Source organism: Salminus brasiliensis, chromosome 7, assembly GCF_030463535.1.
Source record: "Salminus brasiliensis chromosome 7, fSalBra1.hap2, whole genome shotgun sequence".
NCBI classification, from domain to species: Eukaryota; Metazoa; Chordata; class Actinopteri; order Characiformes; family Bryconidae; genus Salminus; species Salminus brasiliensis.
Genome location: NC_132884.1, coordinates 25,376,515 through 25,399,395, shown reverse-complemented (window position 1 = coordinate 25,399,395; position 22,881 = coordinate 25,376,515). Strand labels below are relative to the sequence as shown.

At 41.6% G+C, this 22,881-nt stretch overlaps 1 protein-coding gene across 1 annotated transcript in view; it reads left to right on the top strand.

The window, feature by feature from the left end:
* Positions 1-5,945: 5,945 nt before the first annotated feature.
* pik3r3b (phosphoinositide-3-kinase, regulatory subunit 3b (gamma)) overlaps positions 5,946-22,881 on the top strand; it is a 220,248-nt gene continuing 203,312 nt past the window's right edge. Inside the window, exons 1-2 of the mRNA XM_072684314.1 lie at positions 5,946-6,093; positions 6,392-7,296. Of these exons, the coding sequence (XP_072540415.1) occupies positions 6,954-7,296 (343 nt within the window). The 5' untranslated portion in view covers positions 5,946-6,093; positions 6,392-6,953. The remainder of the gene's footprint in view (positions 6,094-6,391; positions 7,297-22,881) is intronic.

Sequence of the window (22,881 nt, the reverse complement as noted above, 5' to 3'; positions counted from 1 at the left end):
CTTAAAATCCTTAAATCCCAGCAATTTTAGTAAATTGAATGTTCAGCTATGTGAGATACCGTCTTAGCGTGATCACTCTTGCTTATAAAATGCCTGCCCTCCTGTCCCATGCTCTTACCTTATCCCATAGAGATACAGCTAGCCCACTAAGCCGCTGTGATACCTTCCATTACACACTTCATCAGTCAGTGTTTCTTCTGCTTCTCCAAGTCGAGACACATGTTTGCACACGATAAGAGATATAAGCATCCTCGACAATTATTTCAGAGTAATTGCATCACAGACAGTGTTGCTGTTTTTGCCTTGCCAAGTGTGTGGTTCGTGCTCTTCTCCCAGTGTGTACCTCCCGTATAATTACAAGGAGAACTTACTGTGTTTCCATACAGCTAGAAGCACCAGGCCCACTAAAGAGCCCTTGACCTCTGATGGGTGGAACTCATCTTCTAGACATCAGCCGGAGGGGGAGCAGTAAAGGCACATAAACATCAGAATCCACCCTCAGGGCTTCCATGTGTTCCACACGTTCACGAAGCAGGCTATGAAAACAGGCGTATATATGGCTACAGCTTTGCCATATATAGGGTAGATATGATCTATGACAGAATTCACATATATAAATTGCGATCAAATATGACACCAAGGAGCTCTGCAGATAGGCATCGCCTCCAGGCCTAATTGAAAGTGCATGGGTGGGGGATTGCGCTGCCCTGCCTGCTGTCCAGTCGGTTCCATGTTGCTCCAGATCCAGTAGGCTTGGCTAATTAAAAAGGGGCTGGAGCATGTGTGTGCTGTGCCTGCAGCTGAAAGCAGATGTGTTCCCCCATGCATCTGGCTCTCTGTGTGCGTTTGGCCCTTTGTGTTAGAGGACGAGGAGTGACTCTAGCTTTGATGCACACCACGAAGGCTGGAGGAGGGAGCCTTTGCAAAAACACTGTGAGGGAATCTGTGTGCAGCATCGCTGGTGAAGAAGCTTTGAACGCTTTCTGAAGTTGCCGTTCTCTGCTTTGAATCTAGTTTCAAACAGAGGATCATTACTGATCTCTTACCTGCCCCTCAGGCTCTCAGTCAGTCCTACTTCAGTGTACGAACTTACAGCACATAGCTACAGATACATTACAGTATAATCCCAGATAAAAGTGCTCTATATAGTATTGAAGGGATCTTTGATATATAACAACAGTGAAGCCCTTTTTGTGCTGTTCTTTAACTTTTCATCAGAGAAAAGAACCATTTAAACGTTCAAATGGTTCTTTGAACGGTCAACCGTTTTCTTAATAAAGAAGTTTCTTCACTTCACTGCTAAAATTATGCATTGTTTTTTTTTCTTGGGTTCAACTGAAAAAGCATTTTACTGTGCATTTTACTTTGCTACACCACTAAAAATAAAGGTGCTTCGGGCCCCGAGTGGTTGAGAGGAATAAGGCGCTGTCACTATGACCAGAGGGTCGCTAGTTTGAATACCGCTCATGCTGCAAGACATCGTCAGAAAGGGCCCTGAGAGAGCACAATTGGCCATGCTCTCTCCATGGTGGGTCGATGGCACTTTTCCAACCACATCACTCCAGTGCAAAGGCCAGGTTTTTTTAATAACAAAAGGTCTCATTTTCAAAAATCACATAAAAGGCTCTTTATGGAACTACAAATATTTATTCTATGGCATTGTTCCAAGTAGACCTATTTTGACACAAGTGTTAGGGGTAGTTCCCTAAAAGTTCCTTTTCATTTACAAATTGGCCGTCATTCACTATTATCTTTCTAAAAAAAAAAATCTCCAAACAGAAAGTCTAATAAGTTAAAATAAAGGTCTGTCAGATTCATGATGTGTTTTTAATTCACAGAATTGTTTGCTGCTGTGCTCTTATAATGAGGGATCCCACTTCGAGTTGAACACAGTCCAAATAAGAAAACAGTGATGTATGTCAGAATCTCCCTGAAAACGGCAAGAAACTTCTCTACAGGGACTAGACAAGCTGTGTGTGTGTGTGTGTATTTGCACATCTGTGTCAGCAATGGGTGCGATTTAAAGTAGCTGAATGCATTCATTAGAAGGCGGGTCCACAAACATTTGGACGTATCTAAAAGTACAGGGAGTCAGGAGTAAAACGAGGGGACAAACTACAGTCCTCTCTCAACCTCAAGACCTTATTTCAATATTATCTCATTAAGGTTTTATATTACATGACGTTATAAAGTCATTTGGTCCAATTCGTCTCTCTTTCCATCTCAACTTCCCACAGTATTCCAGAGCAAATGTGGATAGAGTAATGGCTGTGCTTTCTCTCTGCCAGCACCGCAACTAGAGCGCTGAATGAAGCCCTGCATTCCTCTCTCAGCTTGGCTGACTCTGATGGCGGGTGAGGACGCATTCCACTTACATTTGTGTACAGGAGACGTCTTGGGACGCATGATGCTACAAACCTCCCTCCATGCGTGGATGCTAAAAAGCAAAACTAAACAATTTGTCCGGCTTCATGCATAATATGTCATTACGGCGTAGAGGAGATCCCAGCTGCATGTCTTTCAGGTTCATTTCAGAAATGGCTTAGTGGTTAGTGTCAAGGGGCATTGATGTTATTTCTTGTCTCCCCCCCACCTCCCACCCCCTTTTATTCCCCCTCACAAGCTTTTGCAACTGATGGAGCATTTGCTTATAAACAGCCTCTGCAGACATTAGCGCATATGGGCTAGATTATGTGTGAAGACCTATGTTTGACAAGGTACTTTATCTTGATTATGTCTTTTCCATCTTTCAGCACAGGGCGTTGATGTCTGTCACTTTGCATTTGTAAGTGGGCTTGATGCTGGCGACAGAAGAACTCCTACGCCTTGGCTAATGCACTTCAGTACAAAGTACAATTAGACGATGCCCAGTTACGACGACAGTTGGTCGTGAGCTTGGGATAGATACTGATAAGGCACAGATAGTGTAACTGTTCAGGATGACACACTGGGAAAGCAGCATTTGATTGGCAAGAAGGCTCTTCACTAAGAGCTAAATATAAACTAAAGAGGCATATTTTACTTATTTATTTGAAAGTACATCTTGGTATGTTGGTAAATATACTGCACATAATATTTTTATCACTACCCTGCTATTTATTTATCAAATACAGAATAATACATGATATGCACTGACATCTCTAAGTGAGTATGGGATACTAGGGCTACACAGGACCTGAATATGTGCTTATGCAGGTAGTAACTACAAAGACTAGACCGTCAATTAAATAGAAAAAAATAGATACAATTAATTCAAATATATTCCTATGTGCCTCATACTCATCTATAGACATCAATGTATGGGATGTATTATTCTATGCATTAGGTCACACATTCATTATTTTATTTAAGTGCAAGGTCCTTAAATGTTTCAAATGCATTTCAGGTTTATATTTTCCCCTGAGCCAACATACATAGCTTACCCCCGCAGGCACTGTTGGTTTGTAACTTGGGACAAACATAAAAAAAAGTGTTGACTTCAAAACTTCAAGGTCATCATCTGTCAGAAAAATAACATTGGGGTGACATTGAGCTCCAAGGCTAGACAGATGTTGAGTTTTGGTTACTTAACAATCCACCAACATGCCGATCATGTCTATCATTCTCACATTGCTAGAATTCAATGTTGTGTGAACATTTACATTTTATGAAGCTTAGCAGACGTTGGGTCACCCTACATCACACCTCACGACTAAATGTTTTTATTTTACATCAATATGGCGTTGGCACGTGATGTTTGGAAAAAGTTGGATTTTGGTTACATAACATCGGGGTTGGGGTGGTTAGAAAAAAGCATTCTGTTACAAATTACTGCTGACCTGTGCAAAAATGTAATTGTAGCGTCCACTGGATCAGTATATTAAAGTCATGTAATCTGATTACTTACTGATTACAGCTACTGTTGGATTTTTAAATACAAATTCACTAATAAAGATAAAAATAACCTTTTTAAAAATAACGTCTACTCCTAATAGCAAATAATCTCATGTCCACATGAAACAATCTTTTGTTCTCATGAAGCAAATCCCTGTCTACTACAATATATATATACCATTGCTGCTAGAACAAAACCTCATCTCCAAACTGGGAACTTCACAGGGACAGGGAAAGGTTATTGTAAAAAGTGAAATTATTTTATTCCAAGTATTTTGGTTGATTTATATTAGTCTATTCATTATGAATCAGACAGCTCAAACCAGCATGAATTGCATGTTTATTTGAAATGGTCTAAATTGTTTGATGCTGGTCTGGTTTGCTGGTGTGTGCTAGTATTTCTAGCAGGGCAGTGTAAGAGGCAGCTGGCCTTTTTAAATTCTGCATGAAACAAAATAAATAAACAAATAAAAATTGAGTATTTGAGATGGTTTTATTATGTAAGATTTGTGATTATTACTATTAGTACTAAAATATCAGACACACACAAACCTGCACACTCATTTAGACACAGAAAGAAATATTTAGACAAGCGTACAGCAGTCCTACCTTGTCTAGTCAAGTCAAGTCAGATTTATTCGTATAGCGCTTTTTACAACTGTTGTCCTCACAAAGCAGCTTTACATAATTAGTACTTAATAAAGGACAGAGACAAAGAAGAAAGAAGAAAAAACATGAAGGATCAAAGACCCCCGTGAGCAAGCCAACGGCAACAGTGGCAAGGAAAAACTCCCTCAGAGCTGGAGGAAGAAACCTTGGGAGGAACCAAGACTCACAAGGGGGGCCCATCCTCCTCTGGTCAGAACTATTTAAACATTAATGATAAAAATTACCAAACCTTTTGAAATAAAAAAAAAATCTTTTGAAATATCATCAGTGAATGCATGTTTACAGCACGCCAGGGAAGGCAAGCTCAAGATTTTCCGTCAGGGGTGCTGTTACACCCAACTAGCGCCGTGTGCATCTTTAAAGAGAAAGAAAAAGTTACGATGAACATCAACAACAGCAGCATCTCACAAACTCGCTTGCTCACTCGATTAGAAAGTAACATGGGAAGAGTAGTGATGCTTTTTAGGCTGTAATGTAATCCTGATTATAAGATGTAACTGTAATCGAATTACTCACTTTTTCACTGTAACTGTGGAAACTAACGGATTACAGTTACTGCTATTTTATTTTTTTTTTGTATCCTGATTATGTAAAGCCGTTACATGGATTCTGCACCAAAATCTGCAAACCAAAATCTGTTTAGCATCACAACTCAAATCCAACAAAATATGAACGTCAGCTGTATTATGTATTCTGACCTCATATTCTGTGACGCTGGCATTAGACGTTGTCCTGACATAAAATAAACATCTGCTTCAATAAGACAGAAACTACAGGAACTGACATCAGAAAAAAACGATTTGCAAGAACTTTTGCTGTTGGGTTCATCTGTTAAAGCCGGTGTAGCAGCCATGGCCAACAGCATGTGCTGAACAGTAAGCGAGCAAAACAGCCACTGCTAGAAGATGTAAAGAACAGAAACGTTTTTAAACCTCTTTTTGAACATTTTCTGGTTCAAAGGAGTTACCAAACACCCCCTGGTAATGTACTGCAGAAGTATAAAAGTGCTGAAGTCAGCAAACTCCTGCTTTCACTCTCCAAACCTGAAGCACAGACAACTTCTCTGTCTCCTGCTGCGTCCATGACTTTGTGTATTATAGACACCGGGGGCGTGACCGCTGACGTCACAGGCATAACTGTACCACAGCATTAGGCTGGCTGTTTTATTTCCCACCCGTTTTATGGAGGAGGGGCGGTAGGGGGTACCCACCTCCCGCTTCTCTAATTGGCTGCTGGATTATAATCCCGGATGATCCACCCATGAGAGCACGGAGCCCGCTCACAAGCACGAACGCCCAGCCAATACCAGCGCAGGAGGCGCGTTGTTGCCAACCAATCAGAGCTCTGGAGTCGGGACTCGCCGGAATACGGGTGGGAAAAATAACGCTGGCTGCACGTCTGAGTCTGACTCAGCCACGCAGACTTATTGAGGCAAACTCAAACGCGTGCTGTCTTTAAACTGACCTCGCGGTCCCTCGTTTTCTTGGTCGTCCGTTGGATTCGTTTGCTTGTCGTTTGCAGTCGGAACAATTTTGACGAGCGAGAGAAAAGGTAAGTTTTCTTTGCCCCCCGATTCCACTTAGCCGAGCCGAGTTCTCTCTGCATGCTCAAGTTGCCACTCGCCCCACTCACGCTCTCCAAAGTGATGCATCTCCACCACGCTTCTGGCTTTAGTGCTCTGCTGGTAATAATCAGGTCTTAAGCCTGGCTAGGAGAAAGCATCGGAAATGCTCCCATGCAGTGCAGGCATTTACTTAGTATGCAGCCCACAGTATTGCATAATGAAGGACATACAAATGTTTGCCTAATGAAGTGCATAATAATCATTTTGCCAATAATACACTTTCAGGTTGCAGTATAAATTCTTTGGACCACCCTCTGAAGTGCCCCACGTCTTTGGATTAATGGACGGGGGCTGCACATGTCAGTTTGTCTGCCTGTGAGCACATCTGAAACCAGCCTGAGAGGATAATTTAATAAATGTTGCTTTACCATCTGGGGGCCACTGCCAGCTCTGCAGGACCAACGACCGCCCACATTGCGGGTCGCTCTGCCCCCAAATCTGCGCTTCCACCCTTGTTCCCCCACTCCCCTTCTCCGCGCCCTCTTTTAATGGGACTGGGGCCGTTCCTAGTATCATCCAAATTCCTGCGTATATCACCACAGACTGCAAGTGACCACTGGACAAGTCCAGAAACTGCGCAGTATTGGCCTCCTCCTAGCACTATGGAGTTATAACCTCTGCAAGGAATTAATCCAAATGTTCGTCAGTTCTCAGGACATGCTGAAAGGACTTCCAGGTTTACTTATTTAGAGAGCAGGGTTTTTCTATATTTTGAACCTAATCCAGGAAAACAACAACAACAACAACAAAAAAAACAAACCTTTAAAGCTCATGTAAAACGTACACCATGAGCTCGGACAGTTTTCAGTACCGTGCACTGTTTGAGTACAAGCGGGAGAGGGGTGATGACATCTCTCTGCAACCTGGAGACCTCCTCACCGTCAGCAAGTTAGCGCTTCTGGCACCAGACTACCAGGAGGGTGATGAGAAAAATCCCAAGGGCTGGCTCAATGGCACTAACGAGCGCACCAAGGAAAAAGGCGACTTCCCGGGCACCTTTGTGGAGTACGTGGGGGTTGTGCGTCTGGGCCTGCCTGCAGGGAAGCCCTGGCCTAGGCCTGTACCCCCAACCCCTGGAGGTCCCCAAACACCTGTAGGCTCCCAACCTCCTGGGGCCTGTGCATCAGGGGGTGAGTGTTACAATGTGTGTGCCTTGTGGGTCACACTTGGTGCATATATGAATAAGAAAGTATGCAATGTGAAGTAGTCATCATGTTATACATATGACTTTTGCCTGAATGCAGAGGTCAGCATAAGGTAGCAGCCGCTGCAGTGGGGGATGTTTAACATCTTCACTCTAATATTGTAATTAATATTGAATTATTACTATATTAAAGGGATGTTTCAATTGTTATATACAAGATTCTCCTAATTCCATGTGGCATCTTTTGCCTTTTACAATGTGATCATTTCCTCCCGGATATGCCATGTCAGCGTTTTCGTCCCTCCTCCCCTGCGAAAATTACAAGCTGCATTTTACCTTTTACACCAAAGCCATCTGTAGTCTGATAATGTCCTGTCTGGACATACATCTCCATGGTTCTCCAGGCAGAGGTCACTTTGGCTAGAGGTAAAAAAACAAGGTTTTTGACTGCTGTTTACTGACAGTATTTAGTCCTCTACCATGCCTGTCCACATAAAACACATCCCAAATGGCAAAATAATGGAGAATAACGGATTAGCTTGGCCAGGTGGGAGAACTTCATCTTCATGATTTCTACACTGGGAAAGGATTAGCAAGAGGAGAAAGATTCCAAAGGTTGTTCAGTAGATTAGTAGAAAATACAACCCACTAGACACTCACACATCCTCAAACTCTCAATAAAATTACCACATCTGTAATTTTATTGAGAGTTTTATCACTGTTTGACATGGAAGAATGTGATTACAGACGCCCCCCGGCAAAGTAATTCACTTTAAATATTGCTAATGTTGAACTAAGGGGTTTTAAACCATCAGTGATCCAGTGATTTAATAAACAATGTAAAAAGGAATCTCAAAGCTCGAGGCCATACATTTCATTTTATTCAGTTCTTTATTCCGGACCTGCTTCTGCCTGGCCGCTCAGTGTCTGGCTAGGCAGGAGAAGGAGTGGCATGGACTGTGCTTGCGGGTGTTCATATGCTAACTAGGTCAGACAGCTAACTCTGTCTGTCCCAAGATGGCTGCTTTCTCTGACTGGATGGCATGGTTCTCCCTTCATGGTGGGGTGTTTGGACGGTTTTACACTTTAACGTCTTTGATCACTCCAGGTCCTCTTGTAGTAGTTCCAGCCAAGGCTCAGTGAGGGCGATAACAGCATGACTGAACCATTTCTGAGCACTGCAAGGGAGAGGAAAAAACATAGACTCATCGTGAATTATTGATCGCTGGTGCATTGGGTGGCTGACACACTACACTCAGCCAATCATTACCAAGTGCCAGAGATTCCCCATGGAACACTGTCAGCTCACACTGTGGAAGATTTCCTTAGGCTGGGAAAGTTGGAGCTTCAGGGCGACGCATAACCGAGAGACCCTCACAGAAAGTGAGAAAAGGCAGAGATAGTGGTTGTGTTAACATAGCAGTGCTGATTGGATCAAGATGGTATCCGCTCAGAGCGTGAAAATCAACTGGACTCTGTAAATAAGATATCATGGATGTGGATTAGGTGTCTAATCAGAAGAGTCAGTCTCAGAGGAGGACACACCCTGCACATTGGATGTGACTGTGAATCTGAACTTCTAGAGATGTGGTTCTCTCCCACATCTCTGCAAGTGAAGTAAGCATGGATTGAGTGTAGAAATCCTGTCATGGCACTCTATTTAATTGCGTCTAGACCGGCAGCTGTGCATGTAGGCCCCATTTTAACTGAAAAGAAACCTTACTGATGTTAAAACAGCTTTTTGAGACACAGCACAAGTTCCTACATCCTGCACGCTATCATGATCTTACTAAAAATGTTTGACAGCCAACATGTGGCGGACAAAGTATACAACTCCTGTACTTGACTTGGGTAGAGATAGCGTAAAATATGAAGTAGAGGAAAGCAGATGTTCTCTATTTATGTTCTACAATTTTGTAAATTGTACAGAAGCTCACGTCTTGTTCCAGTATGTTATGTTACAATTGAAAAGTCATCATTTTTGTGTGGAATTTAGTGCAAGTTTACTAAAATGTGTGGTATGATTGATTTGTGTCAATTTAAAAGAATACTGATTAATGACAGAATAATGACTAATGATTAGTGATGTAATGGCTAGAAAACATGAACTGCAGATAAATCACCAAAGTCAACCATAACAGTGTGGAATACAGATTTATTGTCACTGTTCATTTTTACAGTAATAAAGTAGTAAAAATACACAGACTGAGCAGCTGTCTGTCACGTGAACAGAGCGAGTGGATAAAACGGGTACTGTTTGTAAATGATGTGCAACAAGAGCCATAAAGCAAAACATCCCCGGCCACACATCTGTAGCTACATCCCTCTGGTGTGTGAGTGGTGAGCAGAGTTCTATTAGTGTGAGGCATGGGAGTCTCATATGGACACAGGCTGAGTGTAAAAAGGAGAAACCTGAGGTAAGTAAACTTCGGAACAATATACTCCACTGTTAACTTTTAATGTGGAACGCAATAAAGAAAAAAAACAGAGTCTCTACATCCCAAACAGTCCATATCAAACTTAGGCAATAATACAAATAATACAGAATATTTCAAAATAAAAGTCAATAGTACAGACAGACCATGTCAAAATAAGTCTCTAATACAAACATACAGTGTCAAAATAAAAGTCACTAATGCAAATTAAGCAATAAGACAAAATACTTTCAAACTCACGTTGTCTTCCTTTTCATTTAAGATGATCTAAAAAAAAATGGTCTGGAAATTCGTCACACCATAATTATGGTCTTCCTTTACACCACTACCAATGATGCATTTTTGCAGTAAGTAGTGGATATTTGACTGGAAACAGAAATTAGTATATTGGTAACCACCTGTATTTATTCTGTCTTGCATGAGGTTTTTTAAGGACGCATTTCACTGCTTTTTCAAGAAACCTTGCAGCATATTCCTTTATGGGTTTAGCATATATGTAAATCTACCTACCAAATATTGCCAAAATAAACCTGCCTCTGCCAGACATCATATTCAGAGCAACAAAGTACTGAGTCTTTGTGATTAATGTATATTTAATAACCTAGGGCTCTCACTAGATATTGAGGCATGGCTGATGTGTGTTTATGGAATGGCAAATGAAAGAGTGTGCGTCTGTAATTTATGGATCATCCAAGGCTTTGGTCTTGCCAGATCAATATGCTATAATCTAATGATCAATTACAGTATTTGCTACCAGCTAATCTTGTTAACATTGAATTGGTCATCATTCATTATTTGAGGCATTAATGGGATATACGTTTGACAGCTGCCATAGGATCTAATAACAGTTTTCCAGTATCACAGATGGAATGGGAGGACTATCTTTATTCAGAGCACATTATGAATGTGAGATGCTTTGGTAATGGGATTCCTCACACCTCGCTTCTGCCCCAGACACTTGAGTTTCATTAAATTGAGTGGCACCACCCAGAGATTGACAGCGACATGATACTAACCCTAGCTCATTAGAACAAATTACATCTTCGGCATCGTTTGGTCTCACCTGTTTGTGCACAATTAGCACGGAAACGGCTGATCCTAAATAGGGCCAAAATACATACATGATTCTTTTCCGCTTCATCTTTTTTCCATTAACCCCTAACGTTTTTCCATTTTCCATTAATTGTAAGGGCTTGTATGTGGACCCACACTTCACCCACACATTTCCTAAGTTATAACAACATAACATACATACTAGCCAGCAAATCATTTGTGATAATTACTGAGTATTACATTTTAAGGTTAATAACTGAATAATAGACTACTGGTGTAAGGGGCAAGGCGTTAATGGGTTCAGAACAGCGTGGCCTTGTTGAAAAGGGGTAAAGTATCTGCTTGGTGCCACATGAATGTGTTTTTCCATTAATTCGACCCCTAATGATACTCATTACTGGAAAAAGGGAGTCAACCCCTATCTATTCCTCATCAAGTCTAATTCGCTGAAATATTAGCATATATTAAGCAGGGATTATTTAGTTAGTTGCTATAGTTTTCTGCACATATCCTGAATTTGGCTATAGCACCTATGGAGTCCAACAACAACATTGATGGGTTTTTTTAGGGTGCAGGAGGGCATCTAATGTTCCTTCCTTCACTTGTTTTCTTCCTGTTTTTCCTTCTTCTTGTCCAGAACAGTTGGCCAGTTTACAGGACTGGACACTTGAGCTCTTTTTTTTTACCCCATCATTTTTACCCCAGTAAACATGTAACCATTATCCTTATTGGGACACGGATGTTCTGCACATGTCACACTATTAACATCCAGTAAACTGTTGTGTTGGCATCCACCTAGCTAATCTGTTTTACTCTCTAGACTCTAACGAAAAGGCATCTATTTAGAACTGAACAGGGGATCTCTGACTTGTAACTGTAGCGGAAGCACTTGTGAAATGACTGTGTTTACCCTAAAAGCGCAATGTGTGTTCTCTGTTAACTGTGAAAAGTTTCAAAAACTTATAAGATTCATAAAATGGCTCAAAGAACCCTTTTTAAAACCCTTTTTGCTTGGAGTGTAGATTAGAACGATCATACAAATGAAATGGTTAAATAAAGGTGAAGTGAAGAAATGATCACAGTTTTTTCTATAACCAGTTATCGACCCAGGGCTGCTGTCTAGCGGCAATGTCTCTGTAGATAAATCATCTTTTTTCCCCCCTGCTCTCCAAAACTGCATCACACCATTGACTTTTAGAGTCCACATTTGACATTTCTAATTAAGATGGCCAGCTTTCAAAAGCCTTGCCATGTGCTTGATTTGGCATGCTGCATTTCTTGCCTGACCCCAATCACGTCTACTAAGAAGGGCTAATGACAGAGACAGAGTGGGCTGATTGGTTGGTGCGTGGCTCTCTGCTGGTGAATGCTTCTTGTCTGGGATCAATGTGTTTGCAGCATCCAGACATGCAGGACAGGCATTTGCCTCATTTGTGGCTATATTTAGTGAGGACAGGACACAGCAGCAGAACACCACTGCAGACAGTATGCTGTGTCCCTTACCTGAGAGATATTAACCCTGTCTTATCGGATATCTTGCCATTGACACATTCAGAGATTGTGGTGAAGTCCCCTTTTAATTTGTTTCAGAGAGGATTTTATGAGTTAAAGGGGGAACATGACCATGTTGACCAGAGTAAAATGGATTAACGTGTAATTGGAGCTTTCTGTGTGCCGTAGTGTTTTCTATTACTATGTAAAAGAAGCCCAATGCTGTGTTCCGTGTTTAATGCACTGTGCGTACAATGGACACATTTAGAACAGATACATATGAAAATATATTGGGCAGCAACCTTGAGAAATCATGCTATTAAAGGAAAATAATAGATTTAAAGGCAGAAAAAGCAGCTGTTTGCTACAGCATTAAAGGCTTAAAATAAAGTGCATGCTATTTCGGTTCGTTTCAAGAGCTCTGTCCTAAATAATCAGGTTGTAACAGTATACCCAGCCTCAGAACCACGGGTTGATTCAATTCATGAGTCTTGGGTTAACGATTTCCACAACATCAGAATTTGGTTGATGAAACACAATGGCTCTATCCATGATTGTTGCAAAGACTACTAATGAAACAAGATGGATGGAGAATGAAGGAGGGTGGAGTACACACATGGATATGACAGGGCTGGTGTGTGGTGTTAGTTGGTGCTGGTCATTTATGAACTTTCCAACTGCATTACAAGTCATCATTCTCCACAGTTGTCATGTATTTGCATTGTGATGTCACAATTTCTCAATGCATTGTCACGCTTTTGCATTGTGACATCATGATTTGTTTACTGCATTGTCATGCTTTTGAATTGTGATATTGTGATTTTCTAAATGTTTTGTCACGTGTTTACATTGTGACATCACACTTTCTTAATGTATTGTCGTGTTTTGGCATTGTGACATCACAATTTTTTAATGCATTGTTGTGTTTTCATATTGTGACATCAAATTTTCCAATGCATTGTCACACCCCTACTGAGGCACAATTTTCCTTAACTCTAAACGGAATTTCACAAGGCATTTTCCATTCGACACACAAACTGAGCTCAGTGCAGTAAAAAGTGGTAAAACTCTGGTGTGCTTCAAAGCAGCATGAGCACATTTTTTGACCCTCAAGCAAAAAAAAAGAAAAAAAGAGAGAAAAGCAGACCATCAACAGTAGCTTTCTCCTCGGCTGTCCCATGCCGATCCTCTATCTTGGCAGCTGTTGAGGTTCTGTGTTACCCACCCTAGTCTTAAAAAAAAATGTGCAAAGTTTTGTGTTTGTGGCCCTGGACTTGCACAGCTGTGCCTCATTCGTTTCTCCTTCGCGCTTCATTCTCCCCTGTGGCAGGGAGGTTCAGATTCTACTGACATTCTGGCAGAACACTCCTTGGCCCCCACACTACTTTAACTGCGCTCAGCTCCACTGTGGCTGCAAATGTGGTGGAGCAATTCCACCTAGTTAACCTTTTTCAAATTTGATTAGGCCCTCAAGATATTACAACATCAATTCGAATTTCCTAACCGAGCAGCTCAGCAAACCTGGAAGGACATGGTGGACCAGACGGCTGTGGCTGCGCCAGGAGAAGAGAGAGAAAACAGCACAACGTCTTGAGGTTCATCATGAAAGTGCAGGGCTCTATTAAATTAGGTTTGCTCAGAAATCTCTAGTAGCAGATTTAAGACCTGATTTTTGTTTTTTAGTTCTGTACAAATTAATTGGTGGTAGGGTTGGCTTGGGGGGATAATAGTTAAAGCCAAATGACAGGCCAGTCAGTGCAGTTAGCGTTCGAGCCAACTAAGATGAAAGTAAGCTATTAGCTTTCCATGAGGAAGATTTTCTTTTCCGGTGCTCTGAAAAGTAGAACGTTCACTTTTCATGTAGCAGCTCCCGAGTGAGTGCGAATCTGCTCTGCACCTGTTATACTACTTCTGAACTGGACTAGCTTCACATGATATAAACAGGACTGACTATATGTTTAATCTCTGCAGTGCTTTAGCATTTTAATGTTCCTAAGATAAATAGCCCTTGTTTCCAGAACCAGCACACGCATTAAATTGGCAGTTTATAGCCATTGCCTAGGGGGCAGTTGGAAATTAAAAGCATTGCTATTCATGAGAAACAATCAAGCAGACGAATGTGTTCTTCTATAGAGAAAAAAGAGCCTATTTCAACCATTATCTTAATGTGCACTAGAATAGATAAAGTAGCTAAGTTTTGGAAAACTGACCAGATCGAGTGGTGCTTGGTCAGCATTGCTCTATTGATAGCGGACTGAGAGATGTTCCAGTGTGTTATATATGCCTGTAGCCTTGAAGCAAAAGCAATCAGGAGGCTCTTAAAAACTGTTAAATGTTGCAGAAAGGGGGAAAGGTTGTCAGTGTAATCCACCACGTTGTCTCACACCTTCGTTTGTGCATCTACTTATTGATTTGAAAAGATACAGGCATCCCACCTCTCACTGAGGTTCCAGAAGCCTGCTGCTGATTGTTAGTGTCTGATTTTGTGTTACACTTACTTTTGTGTATTCTTGTCAGTTTTAAAAGATACAGATATCCCACTTCTCATGGAGTTCCCAGGAGTCTCCTGCATATTGATAGCGGCTACTTTCGTGTTACTCCTACATGTTGAGGTGAGGTGAGTTAATAGGTGTCATTCTTTCATTAGCATAGCTAACGTGCGGATCTTTCGCAACTCTATTGATGTCCTTCATGATGAGACCAGGCTCCCTGCGGACATCCCTTAAATGAGTTTTTGCAGGGTGGGATGTCTAAAGATGTGTAAATTTGCCTGACATCAACAGTCAGATCCCACACAAACACAAAGCAGCCCACATGTGTTTTGGGACAGCTAAACTTGCTTCCGAGTTGAAATTGCTTCATAAGCAGCATGTTTCTTTTTTCACAGATCATTTGAAATGCAGGTAGGCAGCCTTGCTCACGCAGCAGTTCGTTGCTAGTGCACCCTAGTGTGCATTTTGAACAGGCGTTTTCTTTCCGTAATTACACTTTAACCATGACATCAAAGGGGATACATCCTTCAAGACTGGCAACAACCCCTCCTGGTCATGAACAATAAGCGCGTTTCTATGTAAATCCTCACCCCTGTAGTTCTACCTCAAAGAAATGCCAAACCAGCGCAATTTTTTACAGCGGTTTCAGACTGCTATTGTGTATCCTCAATGTGTCTGTTTTTCAGACACACAGAGTCCTGCAGATGATGATAAACACTTCCTTTGCACGAGAGAACGTTGCACCATAAATCTGTTTTTGCCTGCACTGGTGTGTGGTGGCTCAGGACAGAGGTTTTATATACTGAAAAAAAAAAAAAAAGATCATGGGAGAGAGAAAAACCCAAACCAGTTGAAACTGCTTCTCAATATCACCCTTTCACTAGCTATTTATGATCACCAGTAAAGAAGACACATGCTTTTTATGACCTCATTTTATGCCCTCTATTGGCCGTGCATTTTAGATGTGGTCCTTAAGCCTCTGGATACATTTGCCTCAGTGTAATTTCAACAGGGTAATATGCAGTGGAGAAAATACACCAGTGTGATTTGAACGCAGTGTCCCCTTTGCCTTTGTCTCGAGCTTCTGTGGTCAGATTGAGGACCTTTTGTTCCATTTGCTCTGCTAATAGGCATCCAAATGCGAAGGATGGATTATGCATATTTAAGGCTGTATGGATTATGCCCTCAAGTGCAAACGCAGTGGAATGACCACTAACATAATGACTGTACATATGTAATAGAGTTTAGCCATTCTATTATTTGCTTAAAGTAGTGTTTTCTTGATTTAATGAATGCATATTAGCATGTAGCTTTAGATAGCAGTGACTAGTCTAAACATTGAGTTAGGAATTAAACTCCAGCCTCACCCAGACTGATGTATAAAAAACTCCATTCACAGGCTGCCACATGCATCAACTGCTGTTGCGCAAATAGGGCTGGTTTCCCAGACCCAGATTAACTCATTTAATCCCAGTTTTTTCCAGCTGTACAGGGACATGGATTTTACTCCTTAGACAGCCCCAGGACACTATTTATTAAACTATTTATTAAATTGTTTAAAAGCAGCAGGAATAGTTTAATTCTGGGCCACAGTATTTTTTTTTATTATTTAAATATGGAAATGTTGAATATGATGCCTGTTTCCCTGTCATGTTCCATCGTGGTCAAAACGTCAGTTTGAGCTATACGCTATTAAAAAAATAAGGTGTGCAATTGTAAAAGCAACTAAGAAGTACAAGGAGTTAAACTGTTTTGTGTTCTAGACGTTTTAATGTGTGAGCATTTAAACTGCTGTGAGCAATACATTCTAAATGTATCAAATATGATATGAAGTAAAAGCCATATAGGCAAAGTGTTATTTTTTTGTGTGATCAAATATTGTCATTTATTAATATTAACTAATGATAAATTACAATTTAAGAGAGAATCAAGAAACAAGCGTACATGCAGACTGAACCCTTAAATGTTATACATAAATATATATACAATCTTCAGTAGCAGATGTTACTATCAGGAATATTTTACCTTGCAGTCATGCCATCAAGAGGCCAGAACCAGAATATCTGTACATTCAAATGTATGGTTTCCCAAATCTGAATAATTGGCTTTTTAGCTGCAGTGAGCCCTGAGAATAGTGTTACCTGTTGATAAACTGTGGTGCCCTTACCATCATTTAACAAACAAAGGGCAGGTAAGTAGTTTTTCAAGTAGTCAAAGGGTCTAATAAACACTCATAACATAACATTCTAATTTGACTGACAATTATTTAATAGTTCAGGCTTTTTTAAAGGTTCTTTGCACTCACATATCTCTATTAAAAACAGGTTTCTTTAAATCATATCAAGCCGAAAGAGTTTTTTCTGTAGCATCTTGTTTTGAGAACCATTTGAAGCTTCTTTTAATTTTGTGTGTATGAGAGGAAACAACAGCAATGTAAGCTACCACGTTATCCCCCCAGTCACGCTTGTGACTATTCACATGTTTACATCTCTTGTGAGCATGAGAGAAAATGGAAAAGCATGATTTTATTAAACTCAATCTAATCAATAAAAGACCCTTAACAGATTAAATCTACCAAAAATGGTACTTGTGTTGGTATTAGAACATAATTATTACTTTCTACATTTGGTGGAGCTCCAGTGCAGGCATAATTGTGTCAGATGCATGATTGAAGTCAATAGCTCTGGTCATGTGACATCTGGTCATTTATGTTCATCTGAAATCAAGGCGAACCTTCGAACCTTTTTAGTTTATTGTTCTGTAGAAAGCTTCACAAACATACAAGAACATTTTATGTGACCAGCTGTGACTGCTGGGATTATATGGGTTAAGCTTAAGTATGGACTACAAAAGCTTCTCAGGGGTAAGTCACAATTGCCATTACACTTTAGTTGTTGACTCAGCTTAATCCATGTCCAGGAAACCCACCTACAAAATAGGATTCTGAAACAGAACAGATAGAGAACATCTCTTACGTAAGACGGTTTTAGTAGTCACCAATGTTACGCAATACCAAAAATGTAGCGGCCCACTGCATTTCACTGATTCGCTAATATTAGCCATCTCTTCCTGGAGGCGCTCTGCCTTTGCCTGGGAAGTGTGTAGTCAGGTGGATGCAGGGGGGAACGAATGAAAGCACAAATCCATGCTAACTCCCATACAAACACACATATGACTGCAGAAACACACACGTACACATCACACACATGCTCAGTGTTCTCTCTAGAGCCGTTTAAAGGGCGCTGCAGTCACCGTTGCAAAGTGGTACCCCTCTATTTGCATCAGCTGGATGAGCTGCAAATTGGTGCAGCCATTAACACTAATGCATCTCTGGAAAGCAAAGTTTGCTGCAGGCAGCCTGCACAGCAGATCTAACCTAATCAACACTCCAGGGTCTTCCCAAAGCAGCTCAGTTCTCCTGCTTCTTGTTAGGATTCCCAGTATGAGCCAGAGCCAGGAGATGAAGATTAGTCCTAACCTTTTGTGAGACAGGAAGAGAGAAACCGGCCGATCACAAGTGGTGAGGGGTGAGTGTAGCAGTGGGAGTTTAAGGTTAATGTTCTGGTACATTTTGAACTGCTTGTGCCCGTTACTGAGCTTTCTTCTCTTCCTTCCCGTACATTGAATGACCTTTTTGTTTTGGCATTTAGGAACTGGGGGGAAGGGGTACAAATCATGCCACAGAGTGAGGGAGGGAGGAAGGGAAAGAGAGGAAGAGTTAAGCCTACCCAGTTGTGGGTGAAAGCATGCCAACTGTCAGTGTAGCAGGGGAGAAGAGAGCCTCTGTCTGACGGGATATGCAGGGACTAGCCATCCATTCAGTGAGCTTCTTGGAGATTTTCGTTGCTTATAAAAGCGGCCTCTTTTGGAAGTTTCTTCAAACTAGATTAATATTACGTCAGTCTTCAGTTATTAGTGACTCAAACTGACCATAAACCTTCCGATAAATCAAATTGTCCTCACTCTGTGTTGAAGAAGAGTGCGTTGTAAGAAAGCAAGAGTTGTGGTACCTTCTGCTAACTTGGATTCATGGTTCCTCTAAACAAGAGAACCTGGAATAAGCTTTGCGCTTGCCAGAGACAGCAAGTGCTTATCTGTCTGAGCTGTGCCCAAGAGTTAAAGAACTGCTCTCCACCTCTTACCTTCTGTCTTCCTTCATCTTCTCTGCAAACGTACAGCGCTCCAGCAGAATTAATGATGCTTCAGTAAATATGGCCCAAGCAGCTTTGTTGACACAGGTGCTGCTCTTTTGCCTTGGCCTCAGCCTCAATTTGCTTTCCTTTTACTAGTAGTTAGCTTGCTTAAACTCTCCCCATGTGTCCTGACTCTTTTAGTGTACTTGAATGGCAAAGAAGAGATTGACAGATTTCAAGGCAAAGGAATCCAGGCCTTCTCTGAACACACAAAAAACACTGGCGCTGTCTAATTTGCTCACCCCAGACCGGGCTAATCCAGGGCAACCCATATTAGCCCTTTCCACGATGGATGTTTGCTAAGGCAGCTAAAGTTAAGCAAATAGCTGCAGCCCACCGCAAGTGGATTTCATCAAGAAGTGACCACAGGGTGTTCAAGGTCACCCACTCAAGACAGATATGTGAGAAGTGGCGTGTGATGTAGCTCTCCACTGTCACTGGAAGTTGGGGAGCCTGTTCTGGAGTGATGGGGGGCCTGGAGGCAACCTCGGCTCTCTCTTGACTCAGCTGTCTCTGAGATGCTACAGATCTCCACAGTCTGAAGGTGAACACTCTTTGATTTCCTATTCATTTTTGGGCACATGCGTCAGGAGCCTGCTGGTTGAGGAAAAATCAAAGCTTTGCCGAGTTCAGAGAGAGGCAGTTCTGCTTAGTCGGTCGGATTCATGTCGAAGCCAAAACACTTACACAAATAAAGGTTATCCATCATGGCAGAGAGACTGTTGCTCTGCAGCCACCAACAGTCTGAAGGTCAGGCAATAGCAGCAGTGGGGGTGGTGCCCTCTTTCTCTTTCACTTCACATTCAAGGCTCGTCATGTAATAGAAGATGACATTTTCTCCTTTGACTTTAGACTGTCCAGTCTTTTCTGTCTTTTTTTTTTTTTTTTACATCCCCGTTTTCTGTAAACCCTCAGTTTAGCTTTTCCTCTGGGCTAATTTTATCCCCTTATCCAGTCTCAGAGGAGCGTTGTCCTATCAACGGTTCGTTTTTATGGGATGATCTCTTTTCACAGATGTCACCAGGAACAAAAGCGAGTTTTGGAGACTTTAAAGCTGCATTGAGAATCAAGGCTTGCCACTGTTAATGTGCTTATCTTCATACTTTCTTTGCAACCTACTCTTTTAAGAAGAGTGGTGTAGCATCTCTACCCGAAAACTCTGTCAGCATTTACATCTGTGACTTTGCTCGGTTAATCCAGCTGTCCTCTTTAATCATATCTTTCTTGCATGAAGTGCCTTACATACTAGAGCTGGGCAATATGGTGAAAATGTTACCACAATGTTTACGTGTTTTACGATATACAATATTTATCGCAATATTGTGTCAATTAAGGACTGATTACACTCTTTTTTAACAAAATGTGCAGTAAATCAATGTTCTTTAAACGCTGACGATATCCACAATATACTCATATCAAAAGCATATTGTGCATAACAATAACAAAAACGATCACAATACGATAATATATTGTTATATATTGCCCACCACTATTACACACACAGCAAAAAATTATCTACCAATCATTCATGTTAGCCAGATCTCATAGGTCTCTTAGCGGAGCTGGAAACAATGGAACTGCCAATGTTGACTTAACCAGTGGCGTTATGTCAACCTTGATAGTTTTCTGCTTTGTAGCATGCTAGGATTTCGAGGCTTGCAAAGTTCTCCTACTCCGTGTATTCCCCCAAGACACTCACATGAGCTCACTTGGATGGCGTTTTGTTTTTAATGCACCCATTTCCAAAACTTGGTTTGAACTGCCCTTGAACTTCTCTTATGGGTTTGGCCCCTTGTCCCCTGGCTCCAGTATGGCCCCACTCTTCCCTCTGCTTCCCCCTCTCTGTCTCTACACCTCAACCCAGTCCTTTGTGGCGTGCCTGTGGCCATTCCAGTCCACTCTGCTTTCCTCGCCCTTGGATAAGGGGACTGTTGCAGAAACTGAATTTGATGGATGGAGATTTTTGCTTTTTGGCTTCATGAACTCCTCATTTGAATGGAGGTGAAAAGAAAGGGTCACCACCACAACGACTGAAATTCTTTTCTTTTCAGAAAAGTTCTGTTTATGCCCTTGATGCTGTCTGGAGCCAGGCTTCATTGGGGTTATGTAGGAGGTAGTACAGTCCCCATGGAGGACTCTGCCTGTTTGAAGCACATGCTTTGGTGACGGGGCCCTTCGCCTCATCCTAATCAAAGCAGTACGTTCAGGAAGTTCTAAAGTTCACTCTACTCAGCATTCCTCTGGCAGCCTTTTTCTAATAGACAGGGACCACTGATGACACTTCATTTGCCTGTTCTTATATTTTCAGATGACAAACTGACACTCTTTCTCAAGACAGTCTACTGAAATCACTGGTTTAAGCTGAATGTCAGTTGGGACAGTGGTGACATGCATGCTGTTGGAGTTGGAGATAAAATAACGGTCCTAAAGTGTCTCTCGTTGAGAGTCTGTTACAAGCTGGAAGTCTTGACGTGACTAACTAACGAACGAATTGTTGAGCCACCCTTCAACGAAGCACGAAGGTTGCCAGTGTCACCTTCAAAGATGACTGTGTTGAGAGGCCTTGTCTGCCGTCCCATGGCGTGAACTGGGTTTGTGCCAGCGACTCTAGTAAACACTGAGCGTCTGCCATGGCAACAGAGGAATGTTCTCGGTGTTCTGTGGCACACTTGCGGCTTGGGCGAGCAGATGCTCGAATCCAGCATGGACCGCGTAATGGCAGGGTGTGCTTGGATCAAGGCCCCCCCTGGCCCTTGCTGAACTGACAGCAGAGCACAGCAGCGCCAAGCCACTGTACTGGTCATAATTCAGCACGAAGGGAAACTCCCTGGTTTAACTGGTATGGTCTGTACCTGTCACGCCATGTGGACAGGCCTGGGTAGATTTGGACAAGATGAAAACATTAATTTTACTCCCCGGGGAATCTAGATCCTAGAAAGTATCATTTACACAGAACATGGAACATGGTGCAGATGATGGCTTGTTTGGCTACCACTTGACATTTAAGTCAGCTTTGTAGAAATTTCTTCGACACTTCTGAACAGGGATTGTCTGAGAATAATTTAAGCGAATGAACAACAGCTGACATTTCGAACTGCACTCTCATGAGAGAAGGATCCTGTGATGCAAGAAGCAGGCCTCCCAGGAACGCGAGAGACTGGCTGAATTTGACTGAAATCATTAACAAAAGCACAGGACATAAAATTACAATAAACCACATGTGCGTGGTCAATGTTTTTATGTCAGGTTTTGTGCATGGTAACTTGATGATAAGAATATGTTGCTCAGTAAAGCTATTTGCATAATCCTCATGTTAGCGAAAGGTTTGCATCAGAATTAAAGAAATTAATATTTTTATTGTTGTTTTGTTCTTATTCATACAACTGTAAGGTCAGGCAGCTTTCCTGGTGATGCTACAGTGCTGTGCAGAGCTGATAGCTCTGGGGTTAACTGTAAATTAAAGACATCTTAATTACATTTCTTATATAGTTTAATTGCAAAGTGTCTGGAATTACATTTTCTTAATTTGTTTAAAATAGACCTAATGGGCTCATGCACTTTTAAGCGTGTTGTCATGCCTGCCCCTGTTGTCATGTCTGCCTTTGTTTTGTGTTGCCATCCTTGTCTTGTCTGGCCTAGCCACGCCTGTCTATTAGTGCTTACTAATAGACTTATAATTTAATTATTGTGTTCACGCCAGTTCACGGTTCGTTGTCTTGTGTTCTTTCTTTTGATCAACTTTGTGCTTGTTTGGTTTCTGTTTTTTTTTTTTGTCTTGTATTAAAACCTTATCCTGCGAGTACGTCTGCCTCTGTTTCGTGACAAACCGTGATACTTGTACAATATGACCTTTTATGAGTCTTCAAGGGTCCCTTGTAAATGCAGTGATTCCATATAAATCCATTTG